At 40.3% G+C, this 16660-nt stretch overlaps 1 protein-coding gene across 2 annotated transcripts in view; it reads left to right on the top strand.

Annotated features, from left to right (window-relative positions):
* The window catches only part of LOC111871190 (putative inorganic phosphate cotransporter), a 74609-nt gene that overhangs the window by 47627 nt on the left and 10322 nt on the right, over positions 1-16660 (top strand). For both annotated transcript variants that reach the window (XM_023864097.2, XM_023864098.2), the window contains exons 2-3: positions 13052-13236; positions 13852-14088. In XM_023864097.2, coding sequence (XP_023719865.1) covers positions 13052-13236; positions 13852-14088 — 422 coding nt within the window. The remainder of the gene's footprint in view (positions 1-13051; positions 13237-13851; positions 14089-16660) is intronic.

A 16660-nucleotide genomic window follows, 5' to 3' on the forward strand; every position in this document is an offset into this window, starting at 1 on the left:
TCGAAATTCGATTCCCGAAGAGTTAAAGAAAAATTTATTACATGAACGTCTTCCAGGCCAGATCTAAGGTCCACTGGGCCTCCTTTTCCCCAGGGAGCGAAATTGACCACTCACCTCTATGTAGTGCTCGTGTTGAGAATACGTGGATTTATATATCCATCCTTCTGTAAGTCTTCATAGCGCGGTGCTTGATAAATTGAGCACAGGGACAGATTTACCTCTGCGCTTCTCTGTAAAGGTCAGAATACTTGTAACCCGTTAATGATGTACCAGAGAGTTAGGCCGAGTCATAGTTCAGGCGGTTAGTAGCCGGCTTTCATCGCGGGGGCTCGGGTTCGAAGCACGGTTCAGATCATGTGGGATTTGTGGTGGAGAAAGTGGCAAAGGGGTGAATTTTCTTCAAGTACTTTGGTTTCCCCTGCCAATCTTCATTCACCAGTTGCTCCACAATCACCCTCATCTGGGGCTGTTACAATAGGCCAGAAGTGACCGCAGTACAAGGGACTCAGTCCCACCACACTAAGAATTATAAAGGGAAAAAGGTAAAGCTACCCCTGTAACTGGCCGTGAAGGCCCATAGGGTTGTCAGAGGTCGAGGCTCCCACATGTTCTAGACATTCGGCTCATAGATGGCGGTGAGTTTGTCAGCCTTACACACCGGCAGCCCTTTACCCCCCAGGAAAATTCCTGGTACTCATTTCTGTTAGAGGCTAAGTAGACCCTAGGGCCATAGTGCGGCTGGAATGATTAAAAAAATATAAATTCCAGAGAGTTTAGACACTTCTGACAGCGATTACCAGAGATGAACTTTCAGTGGGAACCTACGCACCGGAAGACCTATGTTGCCTCCATTGCTGATGAGATCCAACTTTAGGAGAAAAAAGAATTCCAGTCACAAATGATACCATAACTATGTTAATTATAATTAAATCTTCTAACTTCCTTTTCCGATCACCAGAAACCATCATCTGTGTCATTATATCCATATATCTTCAGAAAAGACACTCAGAAGACTTCACTTCCGGTATACAGAAGCGCAGTCTATGAGCGTGTGGATGTACTAAAGACTAACGGGGGACTACGAGATATGCAGCGCCTGGCAATTCAGTAGGATGAACGCTAATGTTTTGGTGATGGATCTGTGTAATTGGGCCAGCCATATCTCGAATAATTACATTCGGGGAGTTTTTATTGAACATGAGTGATGATGCCACGCTGTTACAGCATTCCGCCTTCTCTTTCTGGATGATATTAAAAATAAGCAAAGGCTTTTTTTTTAGATAACACGATGACGTAACAATAGGTTCCGTAACAGGCGAGAGTTTTCATAAAATTTTAAAGGAAGGCATAATTAATTGGTTATGTTACCATAAAAATGTACAAAATTTAGTTTGGTTGATCAAACATTCCATCATTAAACGTATTAGTTTCTTAGGTTTCTCTCTACCACATCTACAATCAATGGTTTAGGTCAGCGTTTCTCTATTTTTTTTATTGCTAGTGGGGTGGGACTAAGTCCCTTGTACTGCGGACACTTCTGGCCTATTGTACCAGCCCCAAATAATAGGTGAGGGTGATTGTGTGAGCAATTGGTGGAATGAAGATTGGCAGGGGGGAAACCGAAGTACTCGGAGAAAACCTGCCCCAGCGCCACTTTGTCCACCATAAATCCCACTTGACCAGACCCGGGATCGAACCCGGGCCGCCGCGGTGGGAAGCCAGCGACTAACCGCTTGAGCTATGGCGCGGCCCGGCGTTTCTTTAACTGCAGGACCAATGAAGCTTATAAAGAGTACAATAAGACCTCATTCGTACTTCCAGGATAGTGAATGTTCGTCAGTCGTTCTAATAATCCACGAATTAACTCTGTATTATAACTTCGAGAGAACCGAATATAAGCCGTTCGAGATTTTTGGTCTTCTGTATTCGTTGCAGAGGAAACTAGTGAGCCGTTCCCTAGCAAATGGTCATAACCCATCACAGTATAGTATATATGTAACACACACTGTACAGGCTGATAGGGAATCTAAGTTCCTCACAAACTTTGCAGACGTGGAAGTTGAGCCCCACGTGTCACGTGACAGGCTTCCTTCTGATATGCGAATTATTATAACTTGGAAGAAACCCATACAAATTCTAAACTGTTCTTTGTAATGTCAAGTCAGCGGTAACTTCTTATTATAGGTTATTCTTATCTGAAGAACCAGTTGACTGACCAGTGTCTTTGTCTTCCTGATAAAATAGTCTGTCCTGCATTGGCATTTTCATGTCCGTATGTAGTTTAAAGTCTCAAGAGAGACTTAACAAAATTCAACTATTGTCACAGGAATTTCCAGGTTCAGTAAATAAGTATGTGATCTCATATTTATGGGCAAGTCGGAAAACAATGCAAAACATCCAGTTATCAACTTCAGTCTTATTTCTCGATATTCCAGATAGGTTCCAGATTAAGGAAATTTTGTGGTTCTTACATGAAAGAATATAAACAAAATTTTCCTCTCCTCCCATTTCAAGAATTCAGCCGCGAACCACACTGAGACAAAAAACGTTCTTTCGATAATCTTCTTGGACATTCAATGTCCAATCTTCGAATAAGGCGATAAGCATACAGATTCTAAAGGGTGTGATTCTAAAGTGTATAACACTCAGAATTCGTCATTCATCAGTAATCTGTCAGACGACAGGTCCACAGTCTCTTCCAAAACAGTTCCTCCACTTGATGCGATCTAGAGCTTTCTCCTTCACATGAGAATATCCTCTTCTGTCCCCAAGGTCATCCAGCATCTTCTTACGTCTTCTTCCTCGTCTTCTGGATCTCGCATACATCGTATCTCTGTTTTTGGAAAGAGACTATCCAGGAAAAGTGATAATGTGGTAGTTTTTCCATTTGCTTTCCACATCGCAGTACAACAGCCGTTCAAACCACTCTGGTCACGCCTGTTGCTATATGAACTTGAACCATCTCGAGCATCATTTGCTCTGTGCTTCAAGTCGCTGCTGCCGACGCTGCTTCCGGCATCAGTTTTTGGTTTTTGGTGTCTCTCTTCGTCTGATGCCTACCCTTTGACCTGTCCAGCAAGGGAGGTCCTGCCAGTAGCTACGCTACCGCTGGTATAGCTCTCAGGGTCCTTGGCATACTCAAACCCACTCACCACGATAAGGTGGAGATACCAACGAGGTGGCACTCAGAATTACGGGGTTTTTTGTTAGGTCCATTGTCCAGTATTCCAGAGACTAGAAAACACGATATTTCGGAAACTAGATCTGCTTCCGTCCTCAGGAGAGGGATCACTGGATCCAGTGATCGAGTTTATCTATTTCTAAGGAACCCAACTGAGTAGGTGTCTTCCCCCTTCACCTGAAGACGGGAACAGACCCAGTTTCCGAAACGTCGTGTTTTCTAGTCTCTAGAATACCGAAATGGAGGGATACGATGAATGCATATAGGATATTGGTGTGAAAGCCAGAAGGAAAGAGACCACTGGGAAGACCAAGGGGTAAGTGGGTGGACAATATTAAAATGGATCTTAGAGAGATAGTATGGGATGGTATGGATTGGATTAATCTGGCTCAGGATAGGGACCAGTGGAGGGCTTTTCACGGTAATGAACGCTCGGATTCCATAAAATTCTGGGAAAGTCTTGAGTAGCTGCAGAATTGGCCGCTCCTCAAGAAGGGTTCAGCTCCATGAGTAAGTATGTAGGAACACCGGACGATGGAAAATGTCCAAAAACCCAGTAATGATGAGCGATAAAAATATATGTGCCCCTTCAAAGTTTCAGGAAACCTCTATGTGATCATGTCATGTCATGTCCTTTGATAATTTTATCTCTCTTTCGCTGTTCGTTTTCTTTTAGCAGCAAAATGAAACAAACATGAATACCTGAGTTCGTCAATGATGGAGCCCGCCTTATGAAGCGGGCGGTGAGTGGTATGAATATAGAAATCTATTTCCTTCATAGCTCGTTTTACGTGCTGTCATTATCTGGTCTATACATAGTCGAATGGCGCAGCGATCAAAAGTTGCTGAATTGGAAAGAATTTGAAAGAAGTGGTCGTAACCTATTCTACGTACTATCCCTGCGATTGTTTGTAAGAACTGAGAAAAATCCCGAAAGATATCAATTAGGATAACCGGTGTCTTGAGCGAGATTCGAACAGAGTACCTTCAGAGTACAAGAGTACAGTGTTATCGTTAGACCAGTCTGCTTGGTGTAAAGTTATCACTTATGTTAAGTTTATAGGCATTAAAGAAAGGTAAAGGTATCCCTGTAACAGGCCGTGGAGCCCGATAGGATTGTGAGACGTCGAGGCTCCCATATTTTCTAGACAATCGGCTCAAAGTTGGCAGTGAGGTTGTCAGCCTTACGCGCCGGCCGCACTTTACACCCCAGAAAAATTCCTGGTAATCATTTCTATTAGAGGCTGAGTCGATCCCAAGGCCATAATGCGGCTGGAAGGATTAGGTGAATTGAAAAAAAAATCCAAAGACTCGGGACTTGAACCCGCGACCTTCCAGCTTGTAGCATAGTGCCTCAACCAACTACGCTACCGCATGCCCCCATTAATTAAACCGATAGTATTAAGAATCCATCATTATGAATGAGACAAGCGATAACTGTAATTCATGAAATATTTTCTGCCCAAAATTATCATAATTCACCGAAACATTGATTGTGATTCTTAATCAAAGTTTATTAATAATCTCCATAAGCTTACAAATTCTCTGTATGATTACATATACCTACAGAAGGGCAGTGAAATCATTATAAGTCTCTTTTAAGATCAATATACATATATCAGTGTCCCAATTTACTGGAAGATAACACGTGACCAGACAGTTCTTCAAACAGAAGATTCGTAATGATGGCTTCGGTCTTGTGGTCGAATATTTCCTTTCGAGTTGTGTCAATAATCTTCTAAACTGTATTATCGAAGTGATTGATCACGATTGGAACTGTGATAACATTATGGAAAACCAGGGGCTTAGGAAACGTATTAAAGAATCCAATCTTACTAAAAACAAGTCATGTGTGTTGAACTGCAGATTGGAATGTGAAGTTTATCAGCCAGTGAGATTAGCTAGGTTCCATACCTCCATCTGTAAGTCATGCTTTGGATACGTCCTATATTTTGTTCCTTGGCACTACAGCCCCAGTGGGCCTAGGCCTACCTCCATGAACTTCTCCGTTCACTTCGGTTTTTCTAGATCTTACACATTCGGTAGGACTCCTTGGGCGAGTGATCAGCTCGTCGCAAGGCCTCTACCTGTAGACAAACACAGAAAAACGCACACAAACATCCATGTCCTGAGTGGGATCCGAACCCACGATCCCGGCTTCCGAGCGAGCGAAGACAGTGCATGCCTTAGACCGCTCGGCTACCGTACGTCCTATATAATGCCTCTTAATATTTTCGTTTGTAAAGAGAGATGAAGTGACAGGAGGTTGGAGAAACTGCATAATGAGGAGATTCATAACTTGTACTCTTCTCCAAATATACTTAGAATGATCAAGTCAAGGACGATGAGGTGGGCAGGGCGGAGACGAGGAATGCGTATAGGATATTGGTGGGAAAGCCAGAAGGAAAGAGACCACTGGGAAGACCAAGGCGTTGGTGGGTGGACAATATTAAAATGGATCTTAGAGAGATAGGATGGGATGGTATGGATTAGATTGAACTGGCTCGGGATAGGGACCAGTGGAGGGCTCTTGTGAACACGGTAATGAGCCTTCGGGTTCCATAAAATGCTGGGAAATTCTTGAGTAGCTGCACAACTGGCGGCTTCTCGAGAAGTTCTCAGCTACATGAGTAACGGAAAATTATAAAAAAAAAGTCAATATTTATTTCGTCATGTTTGCCTGTTCCTCCATCCGCATGTAAGGACTCGTGAACTGTCGAAAGAATATTCATGAAATTTGACTCTATGTAGGTTCACAAAAATTTGTCGATAAACTCCAGTTTGGTTTAAAATCGCAAAGGTTGACCGACATTTCACGTGAAGACAAACAATGTGTTTCAGCACCTCCATCACAGCTCTGCAATTATTACAAATTCTGTAGAGACAAATGAACATAAATTTGTGTTCTTTACAATTATTCGGTCAGTCACGTAGTTTTCGGGATAATTAAACCAAAGAGAAAGAACGTGTTAGACTTTTACGCTGTACGAAGTTTTCATAACTTGTCTTGCGTGTACTTACTGATCTTGGAAGTTTTTTTGTTGCTAGTGGGGTAAGACTAAGTCCCTTTTACTGCGGCCATTTCTGGCCTATTATACCAGCCCCAGATGATAGGTGAGGGTGATTGTGGAGCAATTGGTGGAATGAAGATTGGCAGGGGAAACCGAAGTACTCGGAGGAAACCTACCCCAGCGCCACTTTGTCTACCACAAATCCCACTTGACCAGACCCGGATCTTGGAAGTTAATACACCTTGTTCATTTCCCAGAAAATATTCCCTATGATACAAGCTCTTTACAGAAGAAATATTAATAATTTGTTTACTTAAATGAACTCCACTCTTCGCTTTACACTCTGGTTTATTCCAGTTTCAAATTATACAAAACAGAGGAATACTGCACCAAACCATAAAATGTGGTGCACAAGCCCTAACAAGGACAACCGGACAGAACTCATAAAAACTACTCTCCTGTTGGCTAGCATTTTCCTCCTACAGATTTTGAAGACTGCTTGTGATAACAGGAAAACCTAGCCGTGTAGTTGCTGATACGCAAATGGATTTTTTCTAAACAACTTCTTATACCACCTCCTTGGACTGTGACCCACTGGTTAAGAACCATTGATTCATACATAAAACTAGACTATCGTATCTAAACCCACATATCACGAACAGGCTGCGAGCAGATTTCATTTTATTTTGGTTACAACTGATTTATTTTATACGGTGTGTAGTTTGAATTTCGCAGATAACAAAGTTTCTCTTCAGTCTGTCAAGTTTCGAAGTAGGTCACGACCTCTTCCTCCCCAATCAGCATTCAAAATCATCCTCTTAAGCCCCATTCGACTTACATGACCTCAGCACTTACGGGCCGATCTTTCGCTAAGTATGTCTTAAGCCTTTAAATACTTTCATAACAATAGAGATAAAACTGTTTATCTTGAGAATCATGAGACAGGCATTTGTGATAAATCTCCCGTGAAATACACATTTGATAATCCGTCTTATAAGCTTACAGCATATTTTGATATATCTGATTAATTACTCACTTCAATCTCACACAGTGTTGCGATGCATTTAGGGTACATGCGGTCTGCCTGCGCGTGCTTAATAAAAGTAATTACCCCTACCAGAACTATGTAACTTGTTACGATAGTGGTAACGCTTTCTTTTTATATTCGGAAGGTGAAGGTTAAAGGTGAAGTTGTCAATGTACCTAACCAATTAAACATTACACCATTAAGGCGTATGAGGGAATGGATGTATAAATCCATATTTCTTGACCTTGGTAATAGTTGGAGGTGAACGGTCAGCTTCAAGCCCCAGTCTCTTTACCCCCGTGGAAAAAAGCCCACGGTATCCATTGGATTGGAGGCTGAGTGGGACCCAGAGCCGATCTGGGAGCTACGAGTATTAAGAAGAGAGAAATTTCTTACTCCTCCCCGGGAATCGATCCCCGTCCTAGCCCGCCACTGTACAAACTGAGCTATCACGGTTACTCCAATTGTTCTTGGACATCAGATATTAATTAAATCAAGCATTAAGTGTGATATAGATCAGTAGTTATAGACTATATATGTCTGTGTTAAATGAAAGTAGAACCTGAACGCGGAAAGATACTATAACAATCTGACGCACGCTGAGCATTACGTTTTCAAACAACAGGCTGCAGGAAAACGTGTCCGATCCTTGTGTAGAAAGTGTGCAGTACTTAGGTCTTCTCTTCGTACCTGCAGCGGAAATGAGGTACAAAAACGTTCTGTACTCACCGAGCATGGTCATGCACTTTATCTTGCGTCCAAAATTAGTCGTGACATATACAGGGTGTAGCAGAAAGGTGAGGACAAACTTCGTGCACGATTTCAACATACCAAAATGAGAAAAACTCTCCATCTCAACACGTACCCGGAAACATTTAATTTGTGAGTTATGGCTGGAAGGATACATTTATAATAAGCGCTCAAAATGTCCGCCATGAGAGTCAGTGCACGCCTCGACACGTCTCACCATGGACCACCGCACGCGTTCAGAGACGCCGGGGCAGTTGCGGACAGTCTGACAGGCATCCACAGTGCGATGTCAACAGGAGCTGCATACACACGGGATTTCGGGGGTTCCCACAGGTAAAAACCCAGAGGATTCAAATCTGGCGAGCGTGGAGGTCATGCAGTGTGTCCTCCTCTACCCATCCTTCGGTCCTGAGATGTGTTACTGTGTTACATCTCGCACAGCACGGCTCAAATGTGCCGGAGCACCATCGCGCATGTGCCACATTCGTGCTCTGACTGCCAGAGGTACATCCTCCAGTAGTTTCTGCAGATCCTGTAAGAGGATATCTCGGTAGTGGTTGCCTACAAGCCGATGTGACAATACACGCTGGCCTACCGCACGATCACCAACACAATCCGTGCTGAACTCCTGCTGGTATTGGCTTGCACCATGTGGATTGATGACACAGTCTTCACCGAAACGTGTCTCATCTGTAAAGGGCAGTGATGAAGTAAAACAAAAATACTCAGCACTTCCTGCGTCGAATCACATGGAGGACATTTTGAGCACTTATTATGAATGTACTCTTTCAGCCATAACTCACAAATTAAATGTTTCGGGACATATGTTGATATGGACATTTTTTTTCTTGTTTTGGTATGTGGAACTCGTGCCCATAGTTTCTCCGCATATTTTATTTGCACTCTGTATACTCGCAAGAGAGAAAGTCGCTGGACTTATGTCCCCACATAAGGTCCAGGTAAACAAAATGCATAAAAGAAACATTTAATTTCAAATAAAATTGAAACTCAATACGCGTCCTTGCACATGTAAAACTACGTCGTTATATAACCTAAACAACTTAAAACCCGCATAATTATATGCATGAAGAACCCTTCTTGACAGGTTAGTAATCACTCAGGTAGTCAGGAATTTCCTCGCCCTCTATGGATTGTCTAGTTTCATTATCATATTCATAAGAAGCCGCCACTATTCCATATCGCGAGTGAAATATATTCAGTTTAAAGTCACCCTAAAACTCAATTTGTTTCTTACCTTTCTTAAGGCCGCGCCATAGCCCAAGCGGTTAGTCGCTGGCTTCCCACCGCGGCTACGATCCCGGGTCTGGTCAAGTGGGATCTGTGGTGGACAAAGTGGCGCAGGGGCAGGTTTTCTCCAAGTATTTCGTTTTCCCCTGCCAATCTTCATTCCACCTATTGCTCCACAATCACCCTCACCTATCATCTGGGGCTGGTACAATAGGCCAGAAGTGGCCGCAGTACAAGGGACTTAGTCCACCCCACTAGCATTTAAAAAATACCTTTCTTAATCTAACCCGCTTATAAAAGAAATCATTGCTGTGTAATTTTGAGTCCCGGAATGCGCCCTGTTCACCCAACACTTAAATCTCCCCTACCTGGCAATAATTAGGGATGGCCATTAAATAAAAAGTTAACCTGTGAGAAATTCAGGGTTACTTTTCGTATGGAAATACAAGGCCCGTACATTCATTATGTAACAATATTGAAATGCCCGTTGAAAATGCGATGGGTACATTCGATAGTTCCTATATCTAGATATTGCTTCTACAGACAAAGCTTTCACTGACGCACAGTCCTACATAACAGACCCTGAGGACCCTGAGGGTCCCTGAACATACGCGGTGAGGTATGTAAGTATTTATGGCAATGAACTATGTTCAAATATCAATCAAAGTATGTCGTTTATTGCAGCTATCATCTTCTGGCCTTATTCTTATTTTGATGACAGTCGAAGGCGATCACAGTGGCCGTGCGGTCTAAGGCGTCTAAGGCATGAACCGTCTTCGGCCGTTCGAACACTGGGATCGTGGATTCGAATCCCACTAGAGGCATGGATGACTGTGCGTGTGTTTATTCTGTGTTTGTGTTGTTCTGTGTGTAAGTAGAGGCCTTGCGACGGGCAGATCCCAGTCCAAGGTGTTCTACACCGATTGTGTACATATTAAGAAACTGAAAAAGCTGCCAGTGTCCACAAGGGCTGTAGAACCATAGACAGATAGATGTAGTCGAAGTATTCGTAGTTTGTATAGTGGAAAACAGATGTACCTTAAAAGCATGGAAGGTTTGTAATAACCTTAATTATTTATTTTGAAAAATAGATTTAAATTTAAATAAGCATTTTGAGTAATCAACTTAATAGTAGCCCTGAGGGTTAATTGCTGTCAATGACAACGAATTAAAAACAGAGAAAACTAAGTATATGTTACTGTCTCGTCACCAAAATGCAGGGCAAAATCATGACATAAAGACAGGAAACAGATGTTTTGAAAATGTGGCACAATTCAGATATTTGGGAACAATGATAACAGATCGAAACCTAATTCAGGAGGAAATTAAGAGGCGATTGAACTCGGGTAATGCTTGCTACCATTCAGTCCAGAACCTTTTGTCTTCTCCTCTGTTGTCCAAAAACATAAAAATTAGAATATACAAAACTATAATTTTGCCTGTGGTTCTGTATGGGTGTGAAACTTGTTCTCTGGCATCAAGGGAGGAACACAGACTGAGGGTGTTTGAGAACAGGTTGTCGAGGAGAATATTTGGACTGAAGAGAGATGAAGTGACAGGAGGTTGGAGAAAACTGCATAATGAGGAGCTTCATGACTTGTACTCTTCTCCAAGTAGAATTAGAATGATCAAGTCAAGGTGGGCAGATCATGTAGCACGAATGGGGGAGACAAGGAATGCGTATAGGATATTGGTGGGAAAGCCAGAAGGTAAGAGACCACTGGGAAGACCAACGTGTAGGTGGGTGGATAATATTAGAATGGATCTTAGATAGACAGGATGGGATGGTATGGATTGGATAGATCTGGCTGAGGACAGGGACCAGTGGAGGGCTCTTGTGAACATGGTGATGAACCTTCGGGTTCCATAAAATGCTGGAAAATTCTTGAGTAGCTGCAGAATTGGCGGCTCCTCCAGATGGGCTCAGCTCCATGAGTAAGTAAGTAAGTAAGTAAGATAACAAGTTAGTCAAGATACCTATTAGAATATGAGGCTCTAAAAGCGATTGTTATAAAGAATTTTATCCTCTATGATATAATGCCATATAGTCCTCCATCTTCAGGGTCAAAAAGAAGCCAAGCAAGAAACCAGCTATACTTATCACATTCTTTCACCCTGGTTTCTTGCGCAACTTATTCTTCGACCCTGATGATAGATGCGAGATGTTCCTCCGAAACGTCGGTTGACTTACAACGCACTACACAGCGTTATATCCCAGACGATAGAACAGTTCAATTAAAACACAGTGGTCCCCAGTACTTGGACTCTCAAATTAAGTATGTAGGTATGTAAAATATATTATAAATTCAACCAAATTAAATATATACAACGCTTGCAGCCAAAAAGGAAGGACACATCACAAGACACAGTATACAGAAAATATAGGAAAAATGACTCACATAGTGGAAGAACCATACAATACGCGAGTTTGAATTAAGACGTATAAGATGATAAATCTTAACAAGTTTTAGTGTATGCAAATTTTACTATAGTTGATGAAGAATGTACATCTTAAATAATTTTATGAACGACACATGATGGCAAGCAATGCAATAGCTTAGCGTAAATAACGCACCTGAGGATGGCAAATGTTGCCTAAACATGTAGTGAAGTGACATGTGAAATTGAGTGCAACACAAGACGGCCAGTACATACATATATAAATAAACAACATAGAACTATTTTCACAGGCTTAGAATTATGCACATATTACAGCACAGCATTGTGGAAATCACCTTTCTGCATGGAAGTGAAGGGAGGCAACCAAAGGATATGAATGTCAAGTTTAACCCGCTTACTTCAGACATCAGCTCTCGAAATACAAAACAGTTAGTTGATCATGAACTCTTGTTAATACAAGTAAGAGTTTTCAGTGGTCGTCACTACCAGAAAAAACCTGTCCGTATCATTAGTTTTCTCCTATGACATGGACACCTTGTAACTGGATAAGTGTTTCCTGCCATTACTTCATATTAATATTTTATTAGTGTATTTCTTCAATGTGTCTTGGTAATATTAATGTTAGTTCCAGTCTTATAACGCATTATGAATGGATATTAGGGAGTATCTTTACAGTAGAATGACCAGTTGCTTATACCTCCTTTGTCCCCATGATGTTTTAACAGTGAAGTTGTTAGTTACACTACGAATTTAACAACAGTTTATATTTGGACATATTGAACAACGAGAACTCACTGAATAGTTAACATGTTATGTTCATGTTGTTTACTTTCACTTAATTTGTGTTATGTATACAAAGGGTCTAATTTGCAAAGACGAAGCGTGTACTTATTCTTTTGAATTTGTTCTTCTTCCCACTCTTTTGTGCAGAAATATCTACATTTCAGAAATTTAATCGTTTTTTTCTTCGGGTGATACGACATCAAAAATGCCAAGGGAGGTCAGCCAAAAAACGTGTTCACATGCTTGCATTTAAGCTGTTTATGGAAACTTTCGCTGATCACCCTGGAGTGTTCAATGTAGAAGAACATATTTTTCAACAAATTAATTTTAATTTTTGGTATTAGTATTTGTTATATTTCTTTCTGTTTATGTTTTGATTTTTTTCCAGAATGTTAAGTGCCCCAATGTGAAATAAAAAATATCACCATGGTATTTGACATAATATTGATTATTAAACTGTGATGTCCTGTAATCTTATGAAGGTCCCAGTGGAATGTTTTGCCTGAAGATGGAAGCAGTACATTCTTATAAACAGTGACAACCATCTACAGGGCTACACTACCTATCACAGAAAGTCATGCTCTTAATTTCTGCTTCTGTGAAAACCTCAAAAATCTAACACTGGTTATGATTTTGTTACATATTATGCAGGATGTATAGCTCAGCGCTATGTGGTGGCCATAATGGGTTTTCTAGCCATAGCAAATGCATACACAATGAGGATATGTTTGTCAACAGCCATAACAGAAATGGTGGTTCATCGTGACAGAAATGAATCACATCTGGATCCTGATGCCTGCCCTTCAAGTTCAGTATCTAATAACAAACATGAACCGGTAAGGAAACATATCTTAATATATCTCTAAGTTTTGGGTCACTGAAGTGTGCTCATTCTAATTATTGTGTAATGGAAAATTTACACATTAAGTTAATGGTAATTAAAAATATAATTCTGAAATGTTATACTCACGTATAAGACAATCTTTCATTAATGTGTCAACCTTAAATTGGAACAACTTTACTAGACAGTGACCACATATTCTCATATTTAAAGTAAGATTTTATTTACAGTTGCTAAACTCAAAATAACCAGGTCTAACCTCTGAATTAATCCTTATTTAATCCTGCTGCAAGCAGACCAATTAATTTGAACTCCTAAAATAAAAATCTTCATCCAGATTGTAATAATATTTTTGGAATGCCAATGTAAGACGAACGTTTGTATTCCAAGTGTTGAATTTTGGAGAGGAACCCATATTCTTATAGTTGGCAAAATGCAGTTCACAAAACCACAATACAGAAAACTCTTGCACAAATGTACAGATGCAACACCCACCCAGTTGAAAGGCATACATCAGCATGCATCAGGAATTAAATATAGAAGTACTATGTTTGTGTTGCAACAAAAAAAACTCAGTTGTCTGTATACAGGAGAGAATTTTTCTTTGCAGCATGGAAGGTTTGACTGGGATGAGGAGACACAAGGATTGATTCTCAGTTCCTTTTTTTGGGGTTATGTTATAACTCATCTACCAGGGGGAATGCTAGCAGAAAAATTTGGAGGCAAATATGCCCTAGGTTTAGGCATCCTGAGTACTGCTATTTTCACATTACTAACCCCACTGGCAGCAATCCATGGGGGTGCAGGCTGGCTCATTGCAGTACGTTTCATTGAAGGACTTGGTGAGGTGAGTTCTTTCCTTTCTCCTATTTTATATGTTACACACACACACACACACACATGACAGTTTTCCATTCCACTGAATAATGGTAGAAGAGGAAAGTTAATTATTAATTAAAGACTGCACACATATTATCACATGGAAGACACAGCAATTCAAGTAGCAAAAAGTATATTACATTACATTACATTATTTTACATTACATTACATTACATTACATGGATCCAAAATTAGTCAGAATGTCATATGTCATATATCATATAAATACAAAACATATATACAGTCCCAATGGAGTTCTCACACAAGAGAAACCATGTTATAAATAGTGGAATTCCAAGGTGAAATTTAATGTAATGACCACAAACATTTCGTGACCATCTAAAGATCATGTTATGAGTTTATATTTAATCACAAAAGTTTTAGTGACCCCTCACATATTAGTTCAGTTCTTGTTCTTGCTTTATAGAATTTTACATAAAGTTGCAGTGGATTGGGTTCCTTTTTTAGCTTCTCCATTATTTCATTCAGCTGTTAGCCAATGCATTTAAATATGAAACTTGTATCCTACAGTATCCATGTTGGATGCTCATAAATCAGTTCACAATTTATATCTCTAAATAACATCTCACAGTTTTATTAAGTACTTTGTGTTTCTATAATCTGACTTTATATTATTGAACATCTGTAAAGTGAAATTCAAGGAAATCAATATTTTTTATGTAAGATTTGAGGCTTTCACGGCGGTGGCTATGAAGAAAGCAGTCTTCTGGGATTTGGCACCGTGTATAAGTGGTGTTAACCGACGTTTCGGAGGAACGTACAAATGTGTCATTGAGTAGCCTCCCCATAGAGGAACACTATGTAAGATTTGAGGCTTTCACGGCGGTGACTGCTTTTACCAGTTCTCACAGTCTCTTCGCTTGCAGAATTTTTATATTTTTCTTCTACCCTGAAGATGGAGGCGATACGTTCCTCCGAAACGTCGGTTAACACCACTTATACACGGTGCCAAATCCCAGAAGACTGCTTTCTTCATAGTCACCGCCGTGAAAGCCTCAAATCTTACANACCATATAGCAAGGGAACTCAGGCAATAGCCTAATTGTAATGCATGAAGGATTACAGTATTTCATAATGTGACTTGAATTTATAATTTGTATTTTTTACATAAATGAATATTTATCAGTACATTCTTATTTTATGGTATAGAATCCTTTTCTTTTAAATTATAGGGCACAGTCTATGGCTAGACACAAAAATATTTAACTCTTAGTTAACCAAGTCAGTAGAGCAAAGTTCTTCAGCTAGTCAAGAAATTCCCTGCCTTTCATGGAACCTTAAGCATCATTACCATGTTCATTGATGTTATATAGTCTTGATAATAACAGCGTCATTAAACAACAAATTTAAAAAATACTGTGTTCACAAGAGACCATCACTGGACCTGATCTTAAGTTATATGAATCCTGGTCAAATCCTAAAACTTTTTTGCTTTAAGGGCCACTTTACTGTTGTCCTCCAATCTACATCTTGGTATTACAATTTATCTTGACCCTTCTGGTCTTATGATAAAATGTTGTATGTATTTCACAGGTAAACTACTTACATTCATTCCACTCTGGCACCATCAAGTCAGTTAATGTATATATCCTTTATTCATAAAGTTAGTATTTAAATGCAGCAGGGAACATTTAATTTCACTACTAACTACTGTGCCCAAAGAAGCAGAGGATTAGTAGTGGCTTTATTATAAACTGTAAAATCTGTTGCATTTAATATTAACAGGAAAGGGCTCAAGAAAGTAATTATTTCATAAAACAGTTGTTTTACTGTGTATGTAGCAAACTGACAGCATCCATGGGACTGTCTTAAAACTGTGCAATAGGAAAGTAGGCTTTATGTGTTTTGTTCAGAATTCCTTGTTCCAACTGGGAAAGCTCACTGATTTAATTCACCTTCTTTAATACCAGATTTAATATTTTCATGGCAATTTGTATTCACACTGTAATCCTCTGAATTGTGAAACTATGTGTATCTTGAAGGAAGCAGTCTGCTTTTACCCGTTCTCACAGTCTCTTCGCTTGTGGATTTCTTATATTTTTCCTTCTACCCCGAAGATGAAGGCGATACATTCCTCCGAAACGTCGGTTAACACCACATATACACGGTGCCAAACCCCAGAAGACTGCTTTCTTCATAGTCACTGCCGTGAAAGCCTCAAATCTTACATATGTGTATCTTTTTGATTTGTTTCATTCTGGTCCGTCACACTAACAATATTATAAAAAGATAAAACAATTCCGTCCAGTGTGACTGGTTTTCCTATTTCAATGCTTCATGCCCTTACATGTTTCGGTCCTTAGAGACCATCATCAGAGGGACATCGATACAGTTTGGAAACCACTATTACAATAGGTGTTTTGAGTGTTCGACATACTACCACAGTCAATAAGTTCGTGGAATGGCCGTAAAGCATCACTGCAGTGCACTACAGCAGATAGGTTGAGGCACGATATGATGCCCTGTCAGTTCATCTCTCGTCACAGCAAGAGGCAGTTGTGTGCAAACAGTGTAAGTA

The sequence above is a fragment of the Cryptotermes secundus genome, unplaced genomic scaffold (assembly GCF_002891405.2).
Source record: "Cryptotermes secundus unplaced genomic scaffold, Csec_1.0 scaffold493, whole genome shotgun sequence".
Lineage (NCBI taxonomy): Eukaryota > Metazoa > Arthropoda > Insecta > Blattodea > Kalotermitidae > Cryptotermes > Cryptotermes secundus.